The 18,278-nt window shown below is 38.3% G+C and overlaps 3 protein-coding genes across 3 annotated transcripts; 2 read left to right on the top strand and 1 right to left on the bottom strand.

Annotated features, from left to right (window-relative positions):
- Window positions 1–1,944: 1,944 nt before the first annotated feature.
- Window positions 1,945–4,814, top strand: LOC128195814 (uncharacterized). The gene is made up of 11 exons (XM_052874496.1): window positions 1,945–1,977; window positions 2,063–2,418; window positions 2,506–2,689; window positions 2,777–2,902; window positions 3,002–3,495; window positions 3,589–3,670; window positions 3,758–3,847; window positions 4,143–4,271; window positions 4,337–4,440; window positions 4,538–4,628; window positions 4,713–4,814. Exons 1-11 carry the CDS (start codon window positions 1,945–1,947, stop codon window positions 4,812–4,814), a joined length of 1,791 nt encoding a protein of 596 aa, XP_052730456.1.
- Window positions 4,815–7,094: 2,280 nt separating this feature from the next.
- LOC128195813 (uncharacterized) lies at window positions 7,095–9,156 on the bottom strand. The gene is made up of 6 exons (XM_052874495.1): window positions 8,898–9,156; window positions 8,676–8,812; window positions 8,478–8,579; window positions 8,315–8,380; window positions 8,184–8,224; window positions 7,095–7,302 (listed from the first exon to the last, which is right to left on the bottom strand). The coding sequence occupies exons 1-6, from the start codon at window positions 9,154–9,156 to the stop codon at window positions 7,095–7,097; spliced, it is 813 nt and encodes a 270-aa protein (XP_052730455.1).
- A 907-nt stretch (window positions 9,157–10,063) lies between these two features.
- LOC128195812 (protein FAR1-RELATED SEQUENCE 5-like) lies at window positions 10,064–14,358 on the top strand. Its single transcript, XM_052874494.1, has 4 exons — window positions 10,064–12,217; window positions 12,310–12,404; window positions 13,663–13,996; window positions 14,083–14,358. Exons 1-4 carry the CDS (start codon window positions 10,064–10,066, stop codon window positions 14,356–14,358), a joined length of 2,859 nt encoding a protein of 952 aa, XP_052730454.1.
- The last annotated feature ends 3,920 nt before the right edge of the window (window positions 14,359–18,278 follow it).

The following is an 18,278-nucleotide window of genomic DNA, read 5'->3' as shown; positions in this document are numbered from 1 at the left end:
TCAAGTATCATTTTCCAATAAATTATGAGAGTCAATTATTCGTCTTATTAATCAACTTAGACGATTAACAATCATACAACACAACAAATAATATCACATCCTTAAATTCATTGTCTCAAAAGTTTTTTGTTTAAAAATAATGCTAATTTTTTATGTAAGTTAGACTTAATTCATATTTACATAATATTTACTTAATTTCATAAGATGAGTGATTTTTTAAAATTATGATAAGAATAAGAACTACACATCTAAATAATTTGCTGGTGACAAATATCTCTCTCTTTTGCGTTGTACAACATGCTAGTTATTTTAAAAACGAAACACAAGCTGAAAATCTTGCTTGATGATGAAATTTTGGGCACACACCACCTTCAACTGTGTACTGGGAAACACTGTTTCAGGTTTTTCGCTAAATCAAAAGTTGTCTTTTTACATTGCATCTATGTTGATTGTTGATCTCATTGTACTAGATTTTCTATAAATCAAAAGCTAACTTGTATATTTCTAAACTATTTCCTAGTTTTTGTCCATTTAGTTGTTGCCACTGTCTTATGCAATAGATCTGGTAATATAAAGGATAGGCATATTTTTGTTAACAATTCTTTGCATTTGCACCTTCTTTTGTATCAGATTGTTGCCTTATAAACGTCAATTTTAACATCATAACTTTCACATCTTTTATTCATAACTTATTTTCTACGAACAAACGGATCTGTTTACGTCCTTTTCCTTTTCTTCTCATAATTTCCTCACTTTCCTCAGAAAATTCCCTTCAGTTTGTAATTTTTACTTCAACTTGCTACTGATAAAACATAAAATCTTATTTCATGTTTATTATTATTACCGCCAATGAAGGAAAGATACTTTATAGTTATTTAATTTCATAAGCGTAAATTGCTTTATTTATTGACAGAACGACAACAAAAAAATTAAAGTATTTTATTTATTCAAAAGTTTAAGACTAGCCAACTAATAAACTATTATCTATTGAAAGGTATTCCCAGTCCACATTTAATTACTATTTTTATATATATAAATGAATTTTTGAAAGAATTTTTACGAATCAATCTCATCAAACTTAAAACTTAATAATACCCTAAACTTTTCTATAACTTTGAATTTTTGTATATAATTCTTTATTGCTTTTTTTGTTTTCATTCTCACTTTCTTCAAAGGAAAATGATACTCGAACAACCAAATTTGACAACATTTGGACACAGCACACGTGTCAGCGTTTGAGCGGTTGACGTTTTGGTTGGAAAAAGCTGTTGCAATCTGAGAAAGTCTGATAGAAACCTGCTTCTCCGCTGACGTGGCGAGGACGGGCACGGGCAGATTGGGGTGTGCGTTTCAAATTTGAATTTTATTTTCTCACATCGTAGACAGAGAAGCGGCGCGAACAACCAAAACGCGACTTGTGTGACCTAGACAGAGAGACGAGAGAGTTGGAGAAAGGAGGGATCACAAGCGACAGAGAGACAGACCGAGTCCGCGCCGGAGTTCCGCCGTCCACTGTTGAAGGCCGTGTCGGAGAGATCGAACGCCTCCAGCCCGTTCCGTTTGACGGCGCCGCAGCTCCTTCGTCGAGCGCTCGACGCGAACACGGCATCGTCTTTCCTCCGTTCCGGCCCAGCGACCTAGGGAGGCGTTGAAGGTGTCGCATCATCCCAGGTGGTTCCGTCCCTGTCCCGGAGTGCCGCCGGACGTTCGCCGGAGTCTCGCCGGAGTGTGGGCTGTCACACATTTGTCCAAAAAGAGGGGTTTTCCGCCACACATCGTCTTCACTGAAGGTTGGTTTGCTTTTTGATTTTTCAGTGGAATTAATGCTGAATACATGGATCATGTTGTTATTGGATTGGATTTGGTGTTCTTCTGTTACTCATTTTTATACAAGTGTTGTGGTTAATCTTACATTGTTGCTGTAATTGTGTTCGATTGGTAGTCATGGATTGCAATAATGAAGAAGGTTACAAGAATGTAAGTATATTTAACAATACGAAAAGTTTAACCTTTCTTTCAAAACAGGGTATAATGGTTTTAATAGTTTGAAAATGAATTGTAGTTGCGGTTGCGGGCATGGAGTGACACAAAACCGATAGTGGACCTTAATTCCATACTACGCGACAGTCATAGGACACGGATCGAAATGACTCCGTTCAAGTGGTGTGTTTATATGAACGGTCCAATTGACTTCTGCACTCCTTTGTTGAAGGAAATGGTTAGACGTTGGGTTAGCCGCAACGAATGTTTTGTTTTGAAGCAAACAATGGTACCATTTACAGTAGGCGATGTTTGCATGGGTTTAGGGTTGGGTGTTGGTGGTTTAGATGTAAATTTTGATGATGACTTTGATGCTGTTGTTTGTCATCAATTTTCGTCAAAGTCATTCACTGTAAAAGATGTCATAAATAGGATAAAGTTGTTAATACAAAATAATGAGACGGATGTTGATTGTGTTTGTCGTTTGTATATTTTAGTTTGTTTTATTGTTTTCTACTTTCCTAGACATTCAAAGGCAGTTAGTAACATGCCTTTTAGAGTATTAGATAACATTGATAATTTGTACGAATATAATTGGGCAAAAGCTGTGCACACATTTGTCCTAAATAGTTTAGGAAATGCTTCAAGGAAGATAAGGCAAGGTGACATAAGGGACCTCGGTCTTAGTGGGAATGTTGCCGTGTTGCAGGTAAGAAATTCAATATTTTATTACGTTTGATGTGGGCATAATTTGTTTATTATATGATTAATGTTTTGGTGAATATTTATTTTTTAGCTATGGGCGGTCGAACGTTTGGGTTTAGCGGACGGTGCACATGACATTGTCTTCCCGCGAATAATGAATTGGCGTTCGCTTAAGTTAAGGTGTAACAAAATAGAGGAATTGTTTAAACGGAAAGAGGTAAGTTAGGTGTTATTTTAATTGACATTTTTTTGATATGTAGTACATGAATTGTGTATTTTTGTTATTAAATGATTACTTACATAAGGATGTTTATAGATATGTTGGGAGTGGTTTTTGCGGGACGAGGACCGTCAAAACTCAATGATTTGTGCGGCCCTTCATTTGGAAGAAGGGTCAATAGCGGAAGATGATGGAGATGATGGAGATGAGTTAGGGTTAAGTTGGGAACAAGTGCTCATGAAGAAAATTGAAGACAACCAAAGAAAAATGGTTGCAATGGATAAAGATTTAAGAAGTTTGGCTACATTGGTCGGTGTTGGGAAGGAAGATTATGAGAAAGGGAATGATGGTAAAGAAGAGGATGGTGATGTTCATGGTCATGGTGGGGCAGGGCAATGTTTTCAAACATTCACGTATAGTGATGTGGGTGGTTGTTGCTCAGGACTGAAGGATGACGTTGAGGACGTTATGGATATTGGACCTGTTGTAAGCACTGTGCCACTACATGATGACACTGACGATGATAATTTATTGAATGTAGATCGAACACAGTTGTACAACATGGTGATTCCGTTTAAACTTCCTTGGAGGTAATGAATTTCTCACTTTGACAATTCTTAAATTCCATTTATTAATAGTGTGATGATGAAACATGTTGACTTATGTCATATTTTTGTTTGAAGGGTTGTTTCTGAAATTTCCGGTCAAACATTTGGAAGCCAAGAGTGTTATTCTTTTGGACCTAGGATGCAGGTTGGCAACACGGTAATATTGAAATTTGATGTGTGAATTTATGATTTATTTTATATGTGATTTGAATTGTATAGTATTAAGAAGTTGTTGGTTCTGTAGGGGATTTTGTTTGCCACATCAGTGTTCATGTTCTTTGAAAGAAGGACCACTGGAGTAGTGAAAAGGATATGTTTTAGTCCATTATATGCGGTAGGTTAAAATATTAGTTGTTTTATGCTCCTAATAATCTATTAACATGAGAAATGAAAAGCTAACCGTGTCACTTCCTTGCAGACCCATGTTTTAATTGAGTCAAGAAAGAGAAAGAGTAATCGGAAAGTTTGGACATTGAATGACTACTCTCACTACTTCCAGTCTAATATCATCGGATTTGATGACATTGTTAATGCATAATTTGTTAGTGCAATTACATTTCATTTAAGTTATTTGGAGAGTATGTTTTTGGTTATTAGTAGTTGATGGTGTGATATTATTTTTGTTGTAGTTGTTTGTCCCAATTATCCATGACGGCCATTGGTGGTGCTACGCTGTGAAGATTCCATCATTGGAAATGTTTGCACTGGACTCTTTTGGGCACAAAAGAAAGGAACGACAAAAGATTGACAATGTCATTGTATGTATAGTAATTGATGTTTACTTTGTGATTCCAAATTTATAAGGGAAGTTTGTTGTTTCCAGGCACATAATCTTGCATTGCTTTTTGGACATTTGTTCAATTGTGCGGAAGAGAACAAACCATCATTGGAGGTACAACACTTGCATACTCCAATCCAACCAAACAAGTATGTTTGTAATTTTCATTTTTTTAAGTATAATATTTTATTGTATAATTCATATGTTAAATATGATAGTGACGTTGTTGGACTTGTTTTGATGTAGTTTTGATTGTGGAGTAATTGTTTTGAAAATTATGGAGTTGTGGGATGGCATTGACAAATATGAAAGAAAGACAATGCCCAGTTACACAACTGTAAGCTGTCTATATTTCTATGTTGTGCGTCGTTGATAAAAATGTTGCATTGGATTAATGTTTTGTGCATTATTGTGTTGGCAGGAAGAACTACAACAAGTTAGGGAGCATTATGTATGTCAATGGATTTTGGATGTGGACAACGTCCGGAGGAATGAAGTCTTGGAAGATTTAGGCATGTTGTAGAATGTAGGGGATTAATGATGTTTGAACAGTTGTTGATACATTTTCCTTTATGTATTGGTTGCACATCCAATCTGAAATTTGAAAATTTTGAGAAGGAAATATATTTGGTAGTTCAAATTAAGTGATTTGAACTTATTTGACTTTAACGTGCAAAACGTTTTATCCAGGTACGTATTGGTCCTGTGTGTCGAAAGAATTATGCCAAAGTAAGGACGAGCGTCCTGAGCGAGTCGAGGTAACAACGAGTGCAGACGAGCGTCCTGCGCGACGACCGAGGACGAGCTTCCTGAGCGAGTGGAGGTAGCAAGAAGGGCTGAACGAGCATCCTGAGCGACGACCGAGGACGAGCGTCCTGAGGGAGTGGAAGCAAGAAGGGCTAAACAAGCGGACCGACACAACATTAGGCACCCGTAAATGAATGTGTTGTACGCAGTTGACCTTTCTGTGCAAAAAGTTATATCTAAGTCCCCACTTCTGTACCCTGTGGTACCCGTTCTGGTGGTGCAGTATAAGCGTTAGCAATTGAGCTTGCAGTGGCACAAATTTCTTAATAAATTAAGAAATAATTGTTTCCAAATTGATGACAAACAGAAGGAATGATATGTGAGGACATTAGGCACCCGTAAATGACTGTGGTCTACGCAGTTCACCTTTGTGTGCAAAAACTTATACGTAAGTCCCCACTTATTTACCCTGTGGTACCCGTTCTGGTGGTGCAGTATAAGCGTTAGCAATTGAGTTTGCAGTGGCACGAATTTGTTAATAAATTAAGAAATAATTGTTTCCAAATTGATGACAAACAGATGGAATGATATGTGAGGACATTAGGCACCCGTAAATGACTGTGGTCTACGCAGTTCACCTTTCTGTGCAAAAACCTATACGTAAGTCCCCACTTATTTACCTTGTGGTACCCGTTCTGGTGGTGCAGTATAAGCGTTACCAATTGAGCTTCCAGTGGCACGAATTTGTTAAGCAATTAAGAAATAATTGTTTCCAAATTGATGACAAACAGAAGGAATGATATGTGAGGACATTAGGCAGCCGTAAATGACTGTGGTCTACGCAGTTCACCTTTCTGTGCAAAAACTTATACGTAAGTCCCCACTTATTTACCCTATGGTACCCGTTCTGGTGGTGCAGTATAAGCGTTTGCAATTGAGTTTGCAGTGGCACGAATTTGTTAATAAATTAAGAAATAATTGTTTCCAAATTCATGACAAACAGAACGAATGATATGTGAGGACATTAGGCACCCGTAAATGACTATGGTCTACGCAGTTCACCTTTCTGTGCAAAAACTTATACGTAAGTCCCCACTTATTTACCCTGTGGTACCCGTTCTGGTGGTGCAGTATAAGTGTTACCAATTGAGCTTCCAGTGGCACGAATTTGTTAATAAATTAAGAAATAATTGTTTCCAAATTGATGACAAATAGAACGAATGATATGTGAGGACATTAGGCACCCATAAATGACTGTGGTCTACGAAGTTGACCTTTGTGTGCAAAAACTTATACGTAAGTCCCCACTTATTTACCCTGTGGTACCCGTTCTGGTGGTGCAGTATAAGCGTTAGCAATTGAGCTTCCAGTGGCATGAATTTGTTAATAAATTAATAAATAATTGTTTCCAAATTCATGACAAACAGAACGAATGATATGTGAGGACATTAGGCACCCACTTATTTACCCATTGATGACTGTGGTCTACGAAGTTGGCATGTCTGTGCAAAAAGTGAAACTTAAGTACCCACTAATTTACCCATTGATACCAGTGGAGATGATTAAAAAATTGTTTCGAAATTACGTAGAAGTCGAACACATTAGCCAAAATTTAATGAAAACAGCATGACGGAAAACAGAATGTGCGTAAATGTTTAACAAGAAAACGTTCGCATCAGGGACTAACAAGTTTCCTTAGTATGTCGTCTATTTCGTTTGATGAAGTGGGGTTTTGTGGGATGATTAGGACGGACGACTTGGTTGTTGGGTATGTTGTCCTTGCATACAGACCTTCTAGATATGAATTCAGCTCAATTTGTTTGACATGAACGATGTCGGATGGATCCAATAGCAAATGCTGAAAGCAAAGCAATGGTAGGTAAGGTGGGTGACAATGATGTCGAACGTAAATTATGGTTATTCATTTCTTTCAATTGTGAATAGGTAACCTTGATTGATATTGAAATAAGTGCATACAGTACGTTACAAAACATAACTAATATTTATGTTAATTAATGCTTGAAATACAAACATAACGTCAATTTGTAAACGCTCATCAATCTTCCATGGTGGTTGTTGTTTTATTATTAGAGCGAGAAGGACAAGCCTTTTCAGATGGACCAACATCTTTGTCTTTGTTGTTGTTTTCGGCACATGGGTTGGGTCGAATCACAGGTCTTGATGAAGCGTTAAGTAGTTCCTCAGTTGGAGGACCTATTGTTGGAACAATCGGTACCGTTATAGAATTTTGCACAGCGGAATAACTTATAAAGCGGAAAGCGTGTTTAGTCAAACTCTTAATAAGATGGTCAGTTTTAGAAATTTAATTTACTTAGAGACAAATTTCCAAACAGTTGATGTGTATAGAACAGTAAAGAGTATAGAGAGCAAGAAAATTCAACACAAAATTTTTATCCTGGTTCGAATCAAAAGATTCTACGTCCAGTCGTTAATCACTATAAATAGTGATTAACCTTTTTCACTAAAAATATAGTTTGCAGATTACAATCAGATAATCAAAATAAGCAAGGAATAGAAAACACCTTCCTTCGACAAACGAACGGAAGAACCTGCTCAGCCAACTTGAAGAGAACCGCTCCGACCTTTGACACACAAAACGCGAGCTTCTCCTATTCACAAGACCAGGCAAGAGCACTCTATCACTTTGAGAACTTCCTCAGACAAACTGTATTCTCAAAATGGCATAGATCCTTTTCACTCACAGAGAGCTTCCCTTAGGCACAAAGCTCTAATACTCTCAATTGAAAAGTTATTTCTAAGAGCTGTGAAGACCTCTATTTATAAGCCTAGTTTCATGCAGGGTCAAAAACTGAAAAGACATCTCCCAACTGCCACTGATAATCGATTATCAAAAGTGATAATCGATTATTAAAGTCCGTTACAGGGTTTTCAAAATGTAATAATCGATTATATGATGTGATAATCGATTATTCCTGTATGACTCTGTGATAATCGATTATTGTCATTCCATAATAGATTATTGCAGTTAAAAATGCAAGTTTACAAAGTTTACAAGAATTTCCTACTACATTTAATTTCTACAAATTGCTTTTAACTAATTCTAATATCTTCTTCAACTAAAACTTCTTGCAGCATCATCAAAACAAATTTCTTCAAGATTTACCAATACTCCTTATTGGTAACACCTATGTCAGCTTTGAAGACCTACACATTGGTTAAAATCAATTTAACAATACGACGCCCGTACGTAAACAACAAAATAATTAAGATTTACTTATGAGTTGACCATATTACCTTAACAACGTTCCGGACTGTTATATTCAAATAGTAAATCCTGCCAAAAGGACTCAATGCACCAACCTGTGCGTAAAGACATGTATAACATTTTAAAACAACGAATAAGTTCACGTGGTCCATGATTCTTAAAGGTTATAATTAGAAGTTGTAGTTGGTTTACACTTTGCAATAATAACACAGCACCAACTCCTATATCGGGCCCAAACTCTGGATGCAGAAGGACTTTGTTGTGAACCGAAGCAGACAATGAGGTACTTTGATCCTGTTAGGAAGGAAAACCAAAGAAGTTAACATACCACGCTTTTAACAAAGTTAACAATGTAGACAGTGTGGTAGTTCAATCCTGTTAGTGATAGACCTTGACAACAATTTTCATGTCACCCAATCCATTTGGGTTGCACTCTTTAACAATGCATGCTACAAACGGAAGGACATGCATTGACTTAACGCGTTCTAGCTGGGTGACGTTGTTAATGTTGCCATCTTGTACAAGTCCTGCAAACAATATCATACCATTCTTATTCAAAACATTAAACATTTAAACTATATAACCGTGTCCACTGATTATGAAAAAGTTCACCATGGTGTTTAATGAACTTCTCAGCCCATATCCAAGGATTAGATTTGAAATCTCGATCAAATGTTGCCTTTGCAATGTCATTAACAAATTCCTGTGTTGACTTAGGTTCATCTGTTTGCCTGTTTAGCATGGCCGCTTGTACATTTCCAGCAGGTCCTGGTATCAACGTTGCAGTTGAGTTGCACTTTTTTAAGAATGCTTTGAGATCACTGTCGTCTATATCAAGTCCCTCCCATGGCTCCATTCTTTCAAACTGCATCGTTGAAAACGAATTAGGTTATGCATGGCCCAACGGGAAAACAAGAAACTTGTAGTTAAAGGATAAGCAACTGTACCTGACGTCGAAACTACTTTGAAGAGGTATGCCAATAGGAAATCGAAAGCTGTATTATATAGAGGAATATAATATTATAATATTGACTTAAATGGCCATAATTACACTTCAAACTTTTTTCACACAACTGACGCAGGGATAACTTAACAATTGAATAATCATATAATAATATTATATTATTTTGAAATGACGTTTGTCCAGCTAAAACCCTTAATTGGCTTGTCATGCAATTAATGTCTAGGCGTTCCAGCCGATGGAGTTTCCCGCCCATCCACGAACTTCCATTTAATGCAGTATAAAGCGAAATAAACCCGGCCTTTTGTCATTAATTTGTTTGTTCGCATTACTCACCTTTTGTCATTCAAGAATTACAGTGTATGGCCGAAAGCAACAGCTTCCGTGTATGAAGTTGGTAAGACATTGAAGAGCATTTAATCCCAGGAAGTTGTTCAGACATTGAAGAGCATTTAATCCCCAGGAGCTTGGCCGTTGGACCTTGGTGGGATATTGAAGGCCATTTATTGAAGCGGTTGTGAAAGGACGTTCCTTCTCTTAGTAAGTTAATGTTTTACTGATTTCAAATGTTATGCGTTGTATTAAACAGTTATTTTCTGGTTGATTGAACAAAGAAAAATATTGGCTTTTGTTACAATATTGTTTGAAAGTTGCAAATACAACAAATTTGTCGTTATGAGAAAGTGTGGGCATGAACATTAGTGGTGCCGGAATATGAAATATGTTGTTGTCATGTTTTAATGATTGATTTCATTAACCTTTGACGTCCATGTGATGTTGGACTAGGCGTTGCTTTTGAATGTGTTTGTCACGTATTATGGCGTGTGAAGAAGTACCTTGTGCGGTGAACAACGATTCCACTGACAATGTGAACGATATTGTCCCTAAAATTCATATGTGGTTTGATACAATTGAAGAGGTTAAGAGTTTTTACACTGACTATGCTGTGAGGAGTGGTTTTGGTGTTCGGATAAGGACTTCTAGGAGAAATAAGAACAACGACTTAATCTTCCTTAAATTAGTTTGCTCTAGGGAAGGGAAGTACCTAACTTCCATTGCTCCAGAATGGAAAACCCAGCCAACTCAGAAAAACCAATGTCCAGCTGGAATAACTGTTGTTATGAAAGAAGGAAGATGGCAGGTCAGAACAGTTGTTATTGAACACAGCCATGACATGTGTCCAAATAACTCCAACCTTATACGTGGTAATCGAAGAATTAATATGCATGCGAAGCACACCCTTAATATGAATGATAATTCTGGTGTTCGCATTAACAAAAGTTTCATATCTTTGGTGAATGAGGCCGGTGGGTTTGAAAATATGCAATTCGTGGAATGTGATGCCCGTAATTACATTGGACAGCAGAGAAGAGCTCTTTGTAAGGAAGGTGATGGCCAAACACTTTTAAGATATTTTTCAAGAATGAGAGAATTAAACAATGATTTTTTCTATGATATGGAAATGGACGACGACAACCGAATAAGCAGTGTCTTTTGGGCCGATGCACGAAGTCGCGCAGCATGTGTAGATTTTGGTGATGTTGTGTCGTTTGACACAACCTACCTAACAAACAAATATGATATGCCATTTGCACCATTTGTTGGTGTTAATCATCATGGTCATTCAATATTACTGGGTTGTGCTTTGATTTCTGCAGAGGACACTAGGACATTCACATGGTTATTTTCAACTTGGCTTAGATGTATGTCAAACAAGGCTCCTGAAGGTATCGTGACTGATCAATGCAAGGCAATGTCCAATGCCATAAATCTTGTGTTTCCAAACACAAAACACCGTTGGTGCTTGTGGCACATAATGAAAAAAATACCCGAGAAGTTGCAAGGCTACAAATGCTATAAAGCAATCAAAAGTGAACTTAAGAGGCTTGTGTATGACACAGTCAATTATGAAGACTTTGAGTTAGGCTGGGCAAATTTGATGTCATGTCAAGGGTTAGAGAATAATGATTGGCTAAATTCATTGTATGCAGATAGACAACGATGGGTTCCTTGTTATATGAAACATCAATTTTGGGCGGGAATGTCAACTACCCAACGAAGTGAGGGCATGAATGCATTCTTTGATGGATTCATAAATTCAAGTACAACACTTCAACAATTTGTGCACCAGTACGATAACGCCCTGCGACAAAAAGCGCAAAAAGAACTTGAGGCCGATTTTTCTTCAATGAATACGACTCTACCATGCGGATCTCAATCTCTTATTGAAAGACAATACCAAACCGAGTACACACAGGCCAAATTTGTGGAAGTTCAAAACGAATTTCGGTCACGCATGAACTGCTTCATTAAAAACATGACAAAAGAAGGTACAATAACTAGGTACACTGTTAAAGAAGACGTCATATGGGAGGGTGAGTGTCGTTCAAAATTTCATGTAGTAGTCTTTGATCCTGTGACAACCGACACTCACTGCAGTTGCCAACTATTTGAGTTTAGGGGAATCTTGTGTAGACATTCGTTATTGGTCCTAGGGCAGGAAGATGTGCGTAATGTACCAACAAAATATGTTTTGCATAGGTGGAGCAAAAACGTCCGTAGAAGACATACTCTCATTAAAGCATCTTACACCAACAACATTGAAGACCGTAAGATGCAAAGGTACCAAGCTTTGTGTAAGCGTTTCTATGACATCGCAGAGGTTGCTTGTGATTCTGAGAATGCATCTGATAACTTGCTGTCGGATTTAAACTGTATAGCCAAAACTTTGGGTGTATGTACATCAACGACATTGTCGATGGTCAATGATGCCTCTCACATGGATGGACGTCTGCATTGTAATGAAGACGTTCGACCTAGTTCTGAAATTGACGGCTTACTTGTGCGCAGTCCTGTAGCTGTCAAACGCAAAGGCCGACCCAGGACAAAAAGGTTGCAATCAACAGTTGAAAAAATTACAAAAAAGAAAAATTCCCATGCTACTAAAACCAAACATGCAAGGAATTCCAATGTCAGTAACAGACACACATTTCGTTTGTTTTGATGTACTTTCTTAGTAATCAACTTCATTGATTTAAACCTTAACTACTACTCTTATTTCAGGATACAAGTAACCAAGACATAACGGACGTCCACAATGTTCAGGAACTTCCAAATGAGGATATGTTTGAATCTCAAGTCACCCAATCAGAATTCATGTCTTTATTGACATCCGGAGAATACATCGTTCACAATGATGACTTTTCACCAAATACTTATACACACCTTTAACCCATGCACTGTGGGTATAAGGTGTTCAATATTATGTGTATCCTTACATTGAAATAAATAACATTAATGTATTACTTGGTTACATTTATTTTTCATGAATATGGTTACTGACGAATGTTTAATACCGAACCGTGTGTTGAATACCGAACGTTGTCCACATGAATTCGCATAACGCTAAGCATGGACACCGAACGTCCTCCAAAACGAAAACGTCCTCCAAAACGAACGTCAACGAACGAGCGTCAACGAACAACCGTCAACGACCGACCGCTAAATCACTACCCACTCTTGAGTTCAAGCTTCCACTTACGCGGACCACTACAAAACGTGCGTTAACGAACGCTCTGCCGTAGTAACTGCCGAACGAGTTCACAGATTTAGTTTACACAGCGCTCGTTGGTAACTTCCATAGCGTTCCCTGACGGCTACGAACGTTCAGCAGTTGACGTACTGTTTACGTTGATTTGACCGTTGCCATGCACTTTTTTGCATTTTTATATCGTTGGTTAAGACGCCGTTCGTTAACAGGCCGTTCCTGAAGAGGCCGTTCGTTATCCATGGTAACCGTTCGGCCCATTTTTAGAGCCGTTCGGTTTCTGAACTTGGTTCTTAGGACCGTCCTTATTTGGCGCCCGTTCCGAAATATTCATATTACCTTAACAACGTTCGTTCTCAATGTTAGTAGCGTTCGTTCTTAATGTGGTTTTTATTCCTCTGTTATCCATTTAATGTACCCCAACCACCACGTCATAAATTATTACGACTCATTTATTATGAAATAAATGGTTGTTGAAACGATTCAACACATTTACTGCTTCGTGGAACGAATTCAAATTCCACATCTCCCAATGCCATTCAACGTTCTTGTAACCAACCAATTAATTTACTCTACCAATTGATTGGACACGTCTAACGGTGCACTGTTCTGACTTTTCGTCAAACCTCTTCATTGTGTATATATATTTGTGGTTTAGGGTTGGGTAAATGGAAAGAGCCAAACATATTGGTTTTGCTATTTCAAGTTATGGCTGCCTCAACCTCCGCTCTAACATTACGAGTGTTGTGGAAATTTGGATCCATCCACTTTTCTCATTCGGTAAGCATGTTCTTCTTAATTAATTTCTTCTCATGAAAGTCACCTTATACTTGGAAAAAACTTGTGCGGGACATTGGGTACGTTGATAGGCACTTTGCTGCGGCCTTTCAAAATGAATTAGGACCGACATGGTCCTTGCTCGACAACAATGGTCACACGCATGTGGTGACTTATAACATGGATACCGTCAATCCAAGAATAACTAATGGTTGGGGTCAAATGAGAAACATATACCCTGAAAGATTGAACGATTCCCACATAAGCTTCGACTATGTGGGTAATAATAATTTCCATATCACCATATATTTCGGTGCTTGCTCCCAAGAGCGTAGGGAATCCTTTATTTATGATGGTACCAATTATCCTGATACATCATTGTTTTCGGTGAAGTTGACAAAATCACAAGCACGGGGAAGTCATTTGGTACGTCCTCACTAATTTTTTTTTTCTAATATATAGTTGTCATAAATTGGACAATGCGATTTACTTCATTTTTGTTACTGCCACAGGACTTGCAAATTGCATTTGGGAATCTTATCCGGAGCAAAGGCTTGACACAGGTTATGCTCCTTGGACAGAAGGACGGCGTCATGTGTAGTGTTTTGGTTTCTGTCACTCGCAATTCCACAAAGTTTGGCAAAGGATGGAAGGAATTTTGCACGGAATATGGGTTGAAGGAGGGAGACGTGCTAGTCTTTGAGGTTAACAATCTTGGAAATGACATTTTAGTTGAAGTTTATATTAATGGATGTCCCTGTACTGTGATACATCCAATCTCAATGTAAACCATAATGTACATTACGAATTCATGTTACTGTCTTTGAATTTTTATGATCTAATGAAAATGCAATTATTACTTATTTCTGTGAACCACGTTGGTCTTCATACAATTGTGTACTTCAACTTCAATAATTTTGACTTAACTTCATTTGTTAAGGTAAAAAAGAATAAATTAATTAATTCATTAAAACCATTGCAATAAAACATTTGTTGTCAAAATGATCACTAACATTTCCCATTTACTGAATAAGATAGTAATAAATATTGAGAAGTAAATAATATTTTGGAACATGAACTAAAACATTCTAACAAACAAAAGGTTTATTACTATAATTTTCTTAACCTTTTACACATCAAAACTGTTAGGGCCTTGCGAGTTTACGAGAGAAGAAGATATAGGAGGGGGAGAGAAGGGGACCGGACGGTAGAGGACAGTGGCCGAACGTTTGAAAGCGAGGACGAGCGTCCTGAGCGAGTGGAGCTGCCTGAGCGAGGACCGACGACGAGCGTCCTGAGCGAGCGGAAGCAGCAAGGACGAACGAGCGGAACGAGGACGAGCGTCCTGGACAAGTGACAGCAGCAACGAGCGTCTAACTGACAACAGTAGGATTAGCGGGAAACTCGGGGGACGCTTCTCAGGATATTATAGTAGTAAATATAGTTCCAATGTTAATAAAGGAGGAACCTAGGGTTTACGGCACGTTTTTGATAGGCATAATTACCAATGTTTTCAAAATTAAAACAACTATTTCAACATGATTCCAAACATGATAACATTATCTAAAACTGAAATTCGTAATGTAATACAACTTATTGAGGTACTCATTTTTTTCTTCTAACACCTGCAGTATAAGGACTTCTTTTTACGACACTCTTAACCCGTATTCGGGGTTGCGCTTTCATACGATCATACATTGTGCTTTGTTGCATTTGAAATCCACGTTCAACCACAGGGGTTTGCTGGTCATGCTGAACCGGTGTACTTTGACAACCATCTTCACTTCCCCACAACGGTTCTTCCACAAATTCTTCATTCTTATCTTCATTTTTTGCTTCAACCAACTTTCTTAAATCGTTAATACTACTTTGCATGTCCGCGATTACCCGTGTTTGTTCTTCTACAACAATAAGTAATTTTTCCTTATCTCCTCTATTTTGCTTCTTAAATGGAATACCAAATTTCTCACAAGCGTCTTTCACCATACCATAACAAAGCTCCTCTTTGGACACACCAACATCAATAACAACCTGCAATGTCATTAACAATTTTTGTTTCATAATAACACAAATCATAAATAACTTTGCACCTTCCTGTAATCAACAACTACTCACCGATCCCTTTGCCAAAGCAGTTTTCATAAACTTATCCCCAATATTCATATCAATCCAGTTCAACAACCTTGGGAATTTTGTTACCCGTGTACTGTAAATGGACTTCGATGTCACAAAATGGTGACAAAACCATACCTGCAAATGTTTAATCCATCAACTAAGACAATAAAAATTATTCAAACAATAAACAATGATTGTCTTTCACTAACAATTACATAACAAACACGTACCTACAACAGGTAAGCACATCCTTGAACATGAATATGGCTTTTGGTTGTTTCATTCTTCATTGTTGTTGAAGCACCACACACACTTTCAACAAAGTACTGAAAAACTAAACTGCCCCAATTGTACTTAGCCACACTCCCAAACTCCGAAACAAGGTCAAATATGATTGGGAATACTACTCAACTTCGATTCGGAACCAAGAACTCTGATATGCCTACCAATATATACAAGCTGCAAAAATGTTCTATCGGAAAATTTTGATGTTCCTCTAACAAAAACTCATATACCATCCTGACATCCACTTTCCCCTCAGGGAAGTACTCCCTACAAACACTACGATGCCCAACTTTATTTAAATCTATCGCTTCACCAACAACAGGCAACCCTAACGAGAGACACACATCAAATTCGGTAAACTTAATAACTTTGCCCCCAAAATAAAACCCACTCATGCTATCTACCCATTCACCACATAACTTAGATAACAAATTCCTACCTATCTTAATAGAACTTGGCAAGTATAACAACCAACCAAAAACACTCTTCTCAATGTATCCCTTCTGCTCAATAGTCAACCGTTCGTTCAAAACACCTATCATCTTGCTTCTGCAGTAGTGTCTGAACACTAACTGCATAGGAAGTCATGCTTACTAATTAAATACAGTCAAACAACATATGTATGCAAATCAAATACAATCCTACGTACCTTCTTCGTTCTATCACTTCCTTTGTCACTTTGTTCACCACGTTCTTCCTCCATCACACTACAGCAACACAAAAACTTAAATTACATTACACCAACACAATGAACTAAAACAAAAAATTGGAAATCATAACAAACATTGTCAGCATATGTTAAAACACAACAAAATATAATTCTCATTTATGAATGCATATAATTCGTGCCACATAAAACAACATTTTCAAACAATCATGCTACAGGAACATAATTGGTTCCTTAGGCAATATAAGTGGGTACCTGGGTGACAGTTTTTGCTCACAACGGCCAACAACTTCCACCCCTATGATTTTCGGGTGGCTTGTTTGTTTTCCCTCATTTTATCTACTTCTAAGTAATCTGGGAACACTCATGTTAACATTATTTCATCATATTCCTGCCACACAAAACAACATTTTCAAACACTCATGGTACAGGAACAGGACTGGTACCTCAGGCAAAATAAGTGGGTACCTGGGTTCCAGTTTTTGCACACCAAGGCCAACTACGTCCATCACTCTCATTTTGGGGTGGCTTGTTTGTTTTCCCACATTTCACCTACTTCTAAGCAATCTGGGAACACTCAGGATAACATTTTTTTAACATATTTGTGCCACACAAAACAACATTTTCAACCACTCATGGTACAGGAACAGGACTGGTACCTCAGGCAAAATAAGTGGGTACATGGGTTCCAGTTTTTGCACACCAAGGCCAACTACGTCCATCACTCTGATTTGTGGGTGGCTTGTTTGTTGTACCTCATTTCAGCTACTTCTAAGTAATTTCGGAACAATTTCTTAACATTTTATTAACAAATTCGTCTCCCATAAAAATACATTCTCTAGGACCCTTGCTTCACCAACATTACTGCTACCAAACCCGAATGAAGTGGGTCATTGGGTTCAAGTTTTTTGACAGCAAGGCCAACTAGGACCATGACTACGAATCCAACAGAATTACAGCAACAGTGTAAGATTAAGCAGACAACTTGTATAAAAATTAGTAACAAAACAACATCCACTTGGGAGACGTTTCCTACATAACCAAATCCAATCCAAAAACAACATCATCCATGTATTCAACATTCATTCCACTGAAAAATGAAAAAATAGACCAACCTTCAGTGAACACGACGCGTGGCGGTTGGAACAGAGACGGTTGCCTAAGGTGTCGGTGGAACTCACAGTGCGGAAAACCCCTCTTTTTGGTCCACCTCACAGCCCACACTCCGGCGAGACTCCGGCGAACGTCCGGCGGCACTCCGGGACAGGGACGACACCACCTGGGACGAAGCGATACCTTCAACGCCTCCCTTGGTCGCAGGGCCGGAACGGACGACACAGGCTGCCGTGTTCGCGTCGACCGCTCCACGTCGGAGCTGGAGGCGTTCGATCTCTCCGACACGGCCTTCAACAGTGGACGGCGGAACTCCGGCGCGGACTCGGTCTGTCTCTCTGTCGCTCGTGATCCCTCCTTTCTCCAACTCTCTCGTCTCTCTGTCTAGGTCACACAAGTCGCGTTTTGGTTGTTCGCGCCGCTTCTCTGTCTACGAAGTGAGAAAATAAAATTCAAATTTGAAACGCACACCCCAATCTGCCCGTGCCCGTCCTCGCCACGTCAGCGGAGAAGCAGGTTTCTATCAGA

Source organism: Vigna angularis, chromosome 3 (assembly GCF_016808095.1).
Source record: "Vigna angularis cultivar LongXiaoDou No.4 chromosome 3, ASM1680809v1, whole genome shotgun sequence".
Taxonomy (NCBI): domain Eukaryota; kingdom Viridiplantae; phylum Streptophyta; class Magnoliopsida; order Fabales; family Fabaceae; genus Vigna; species Vigna angularis.
Note: the sequence above shows the minus strand (reverse complement) of the source record. Positions and strands in the feature narration are given on the sequence as shown.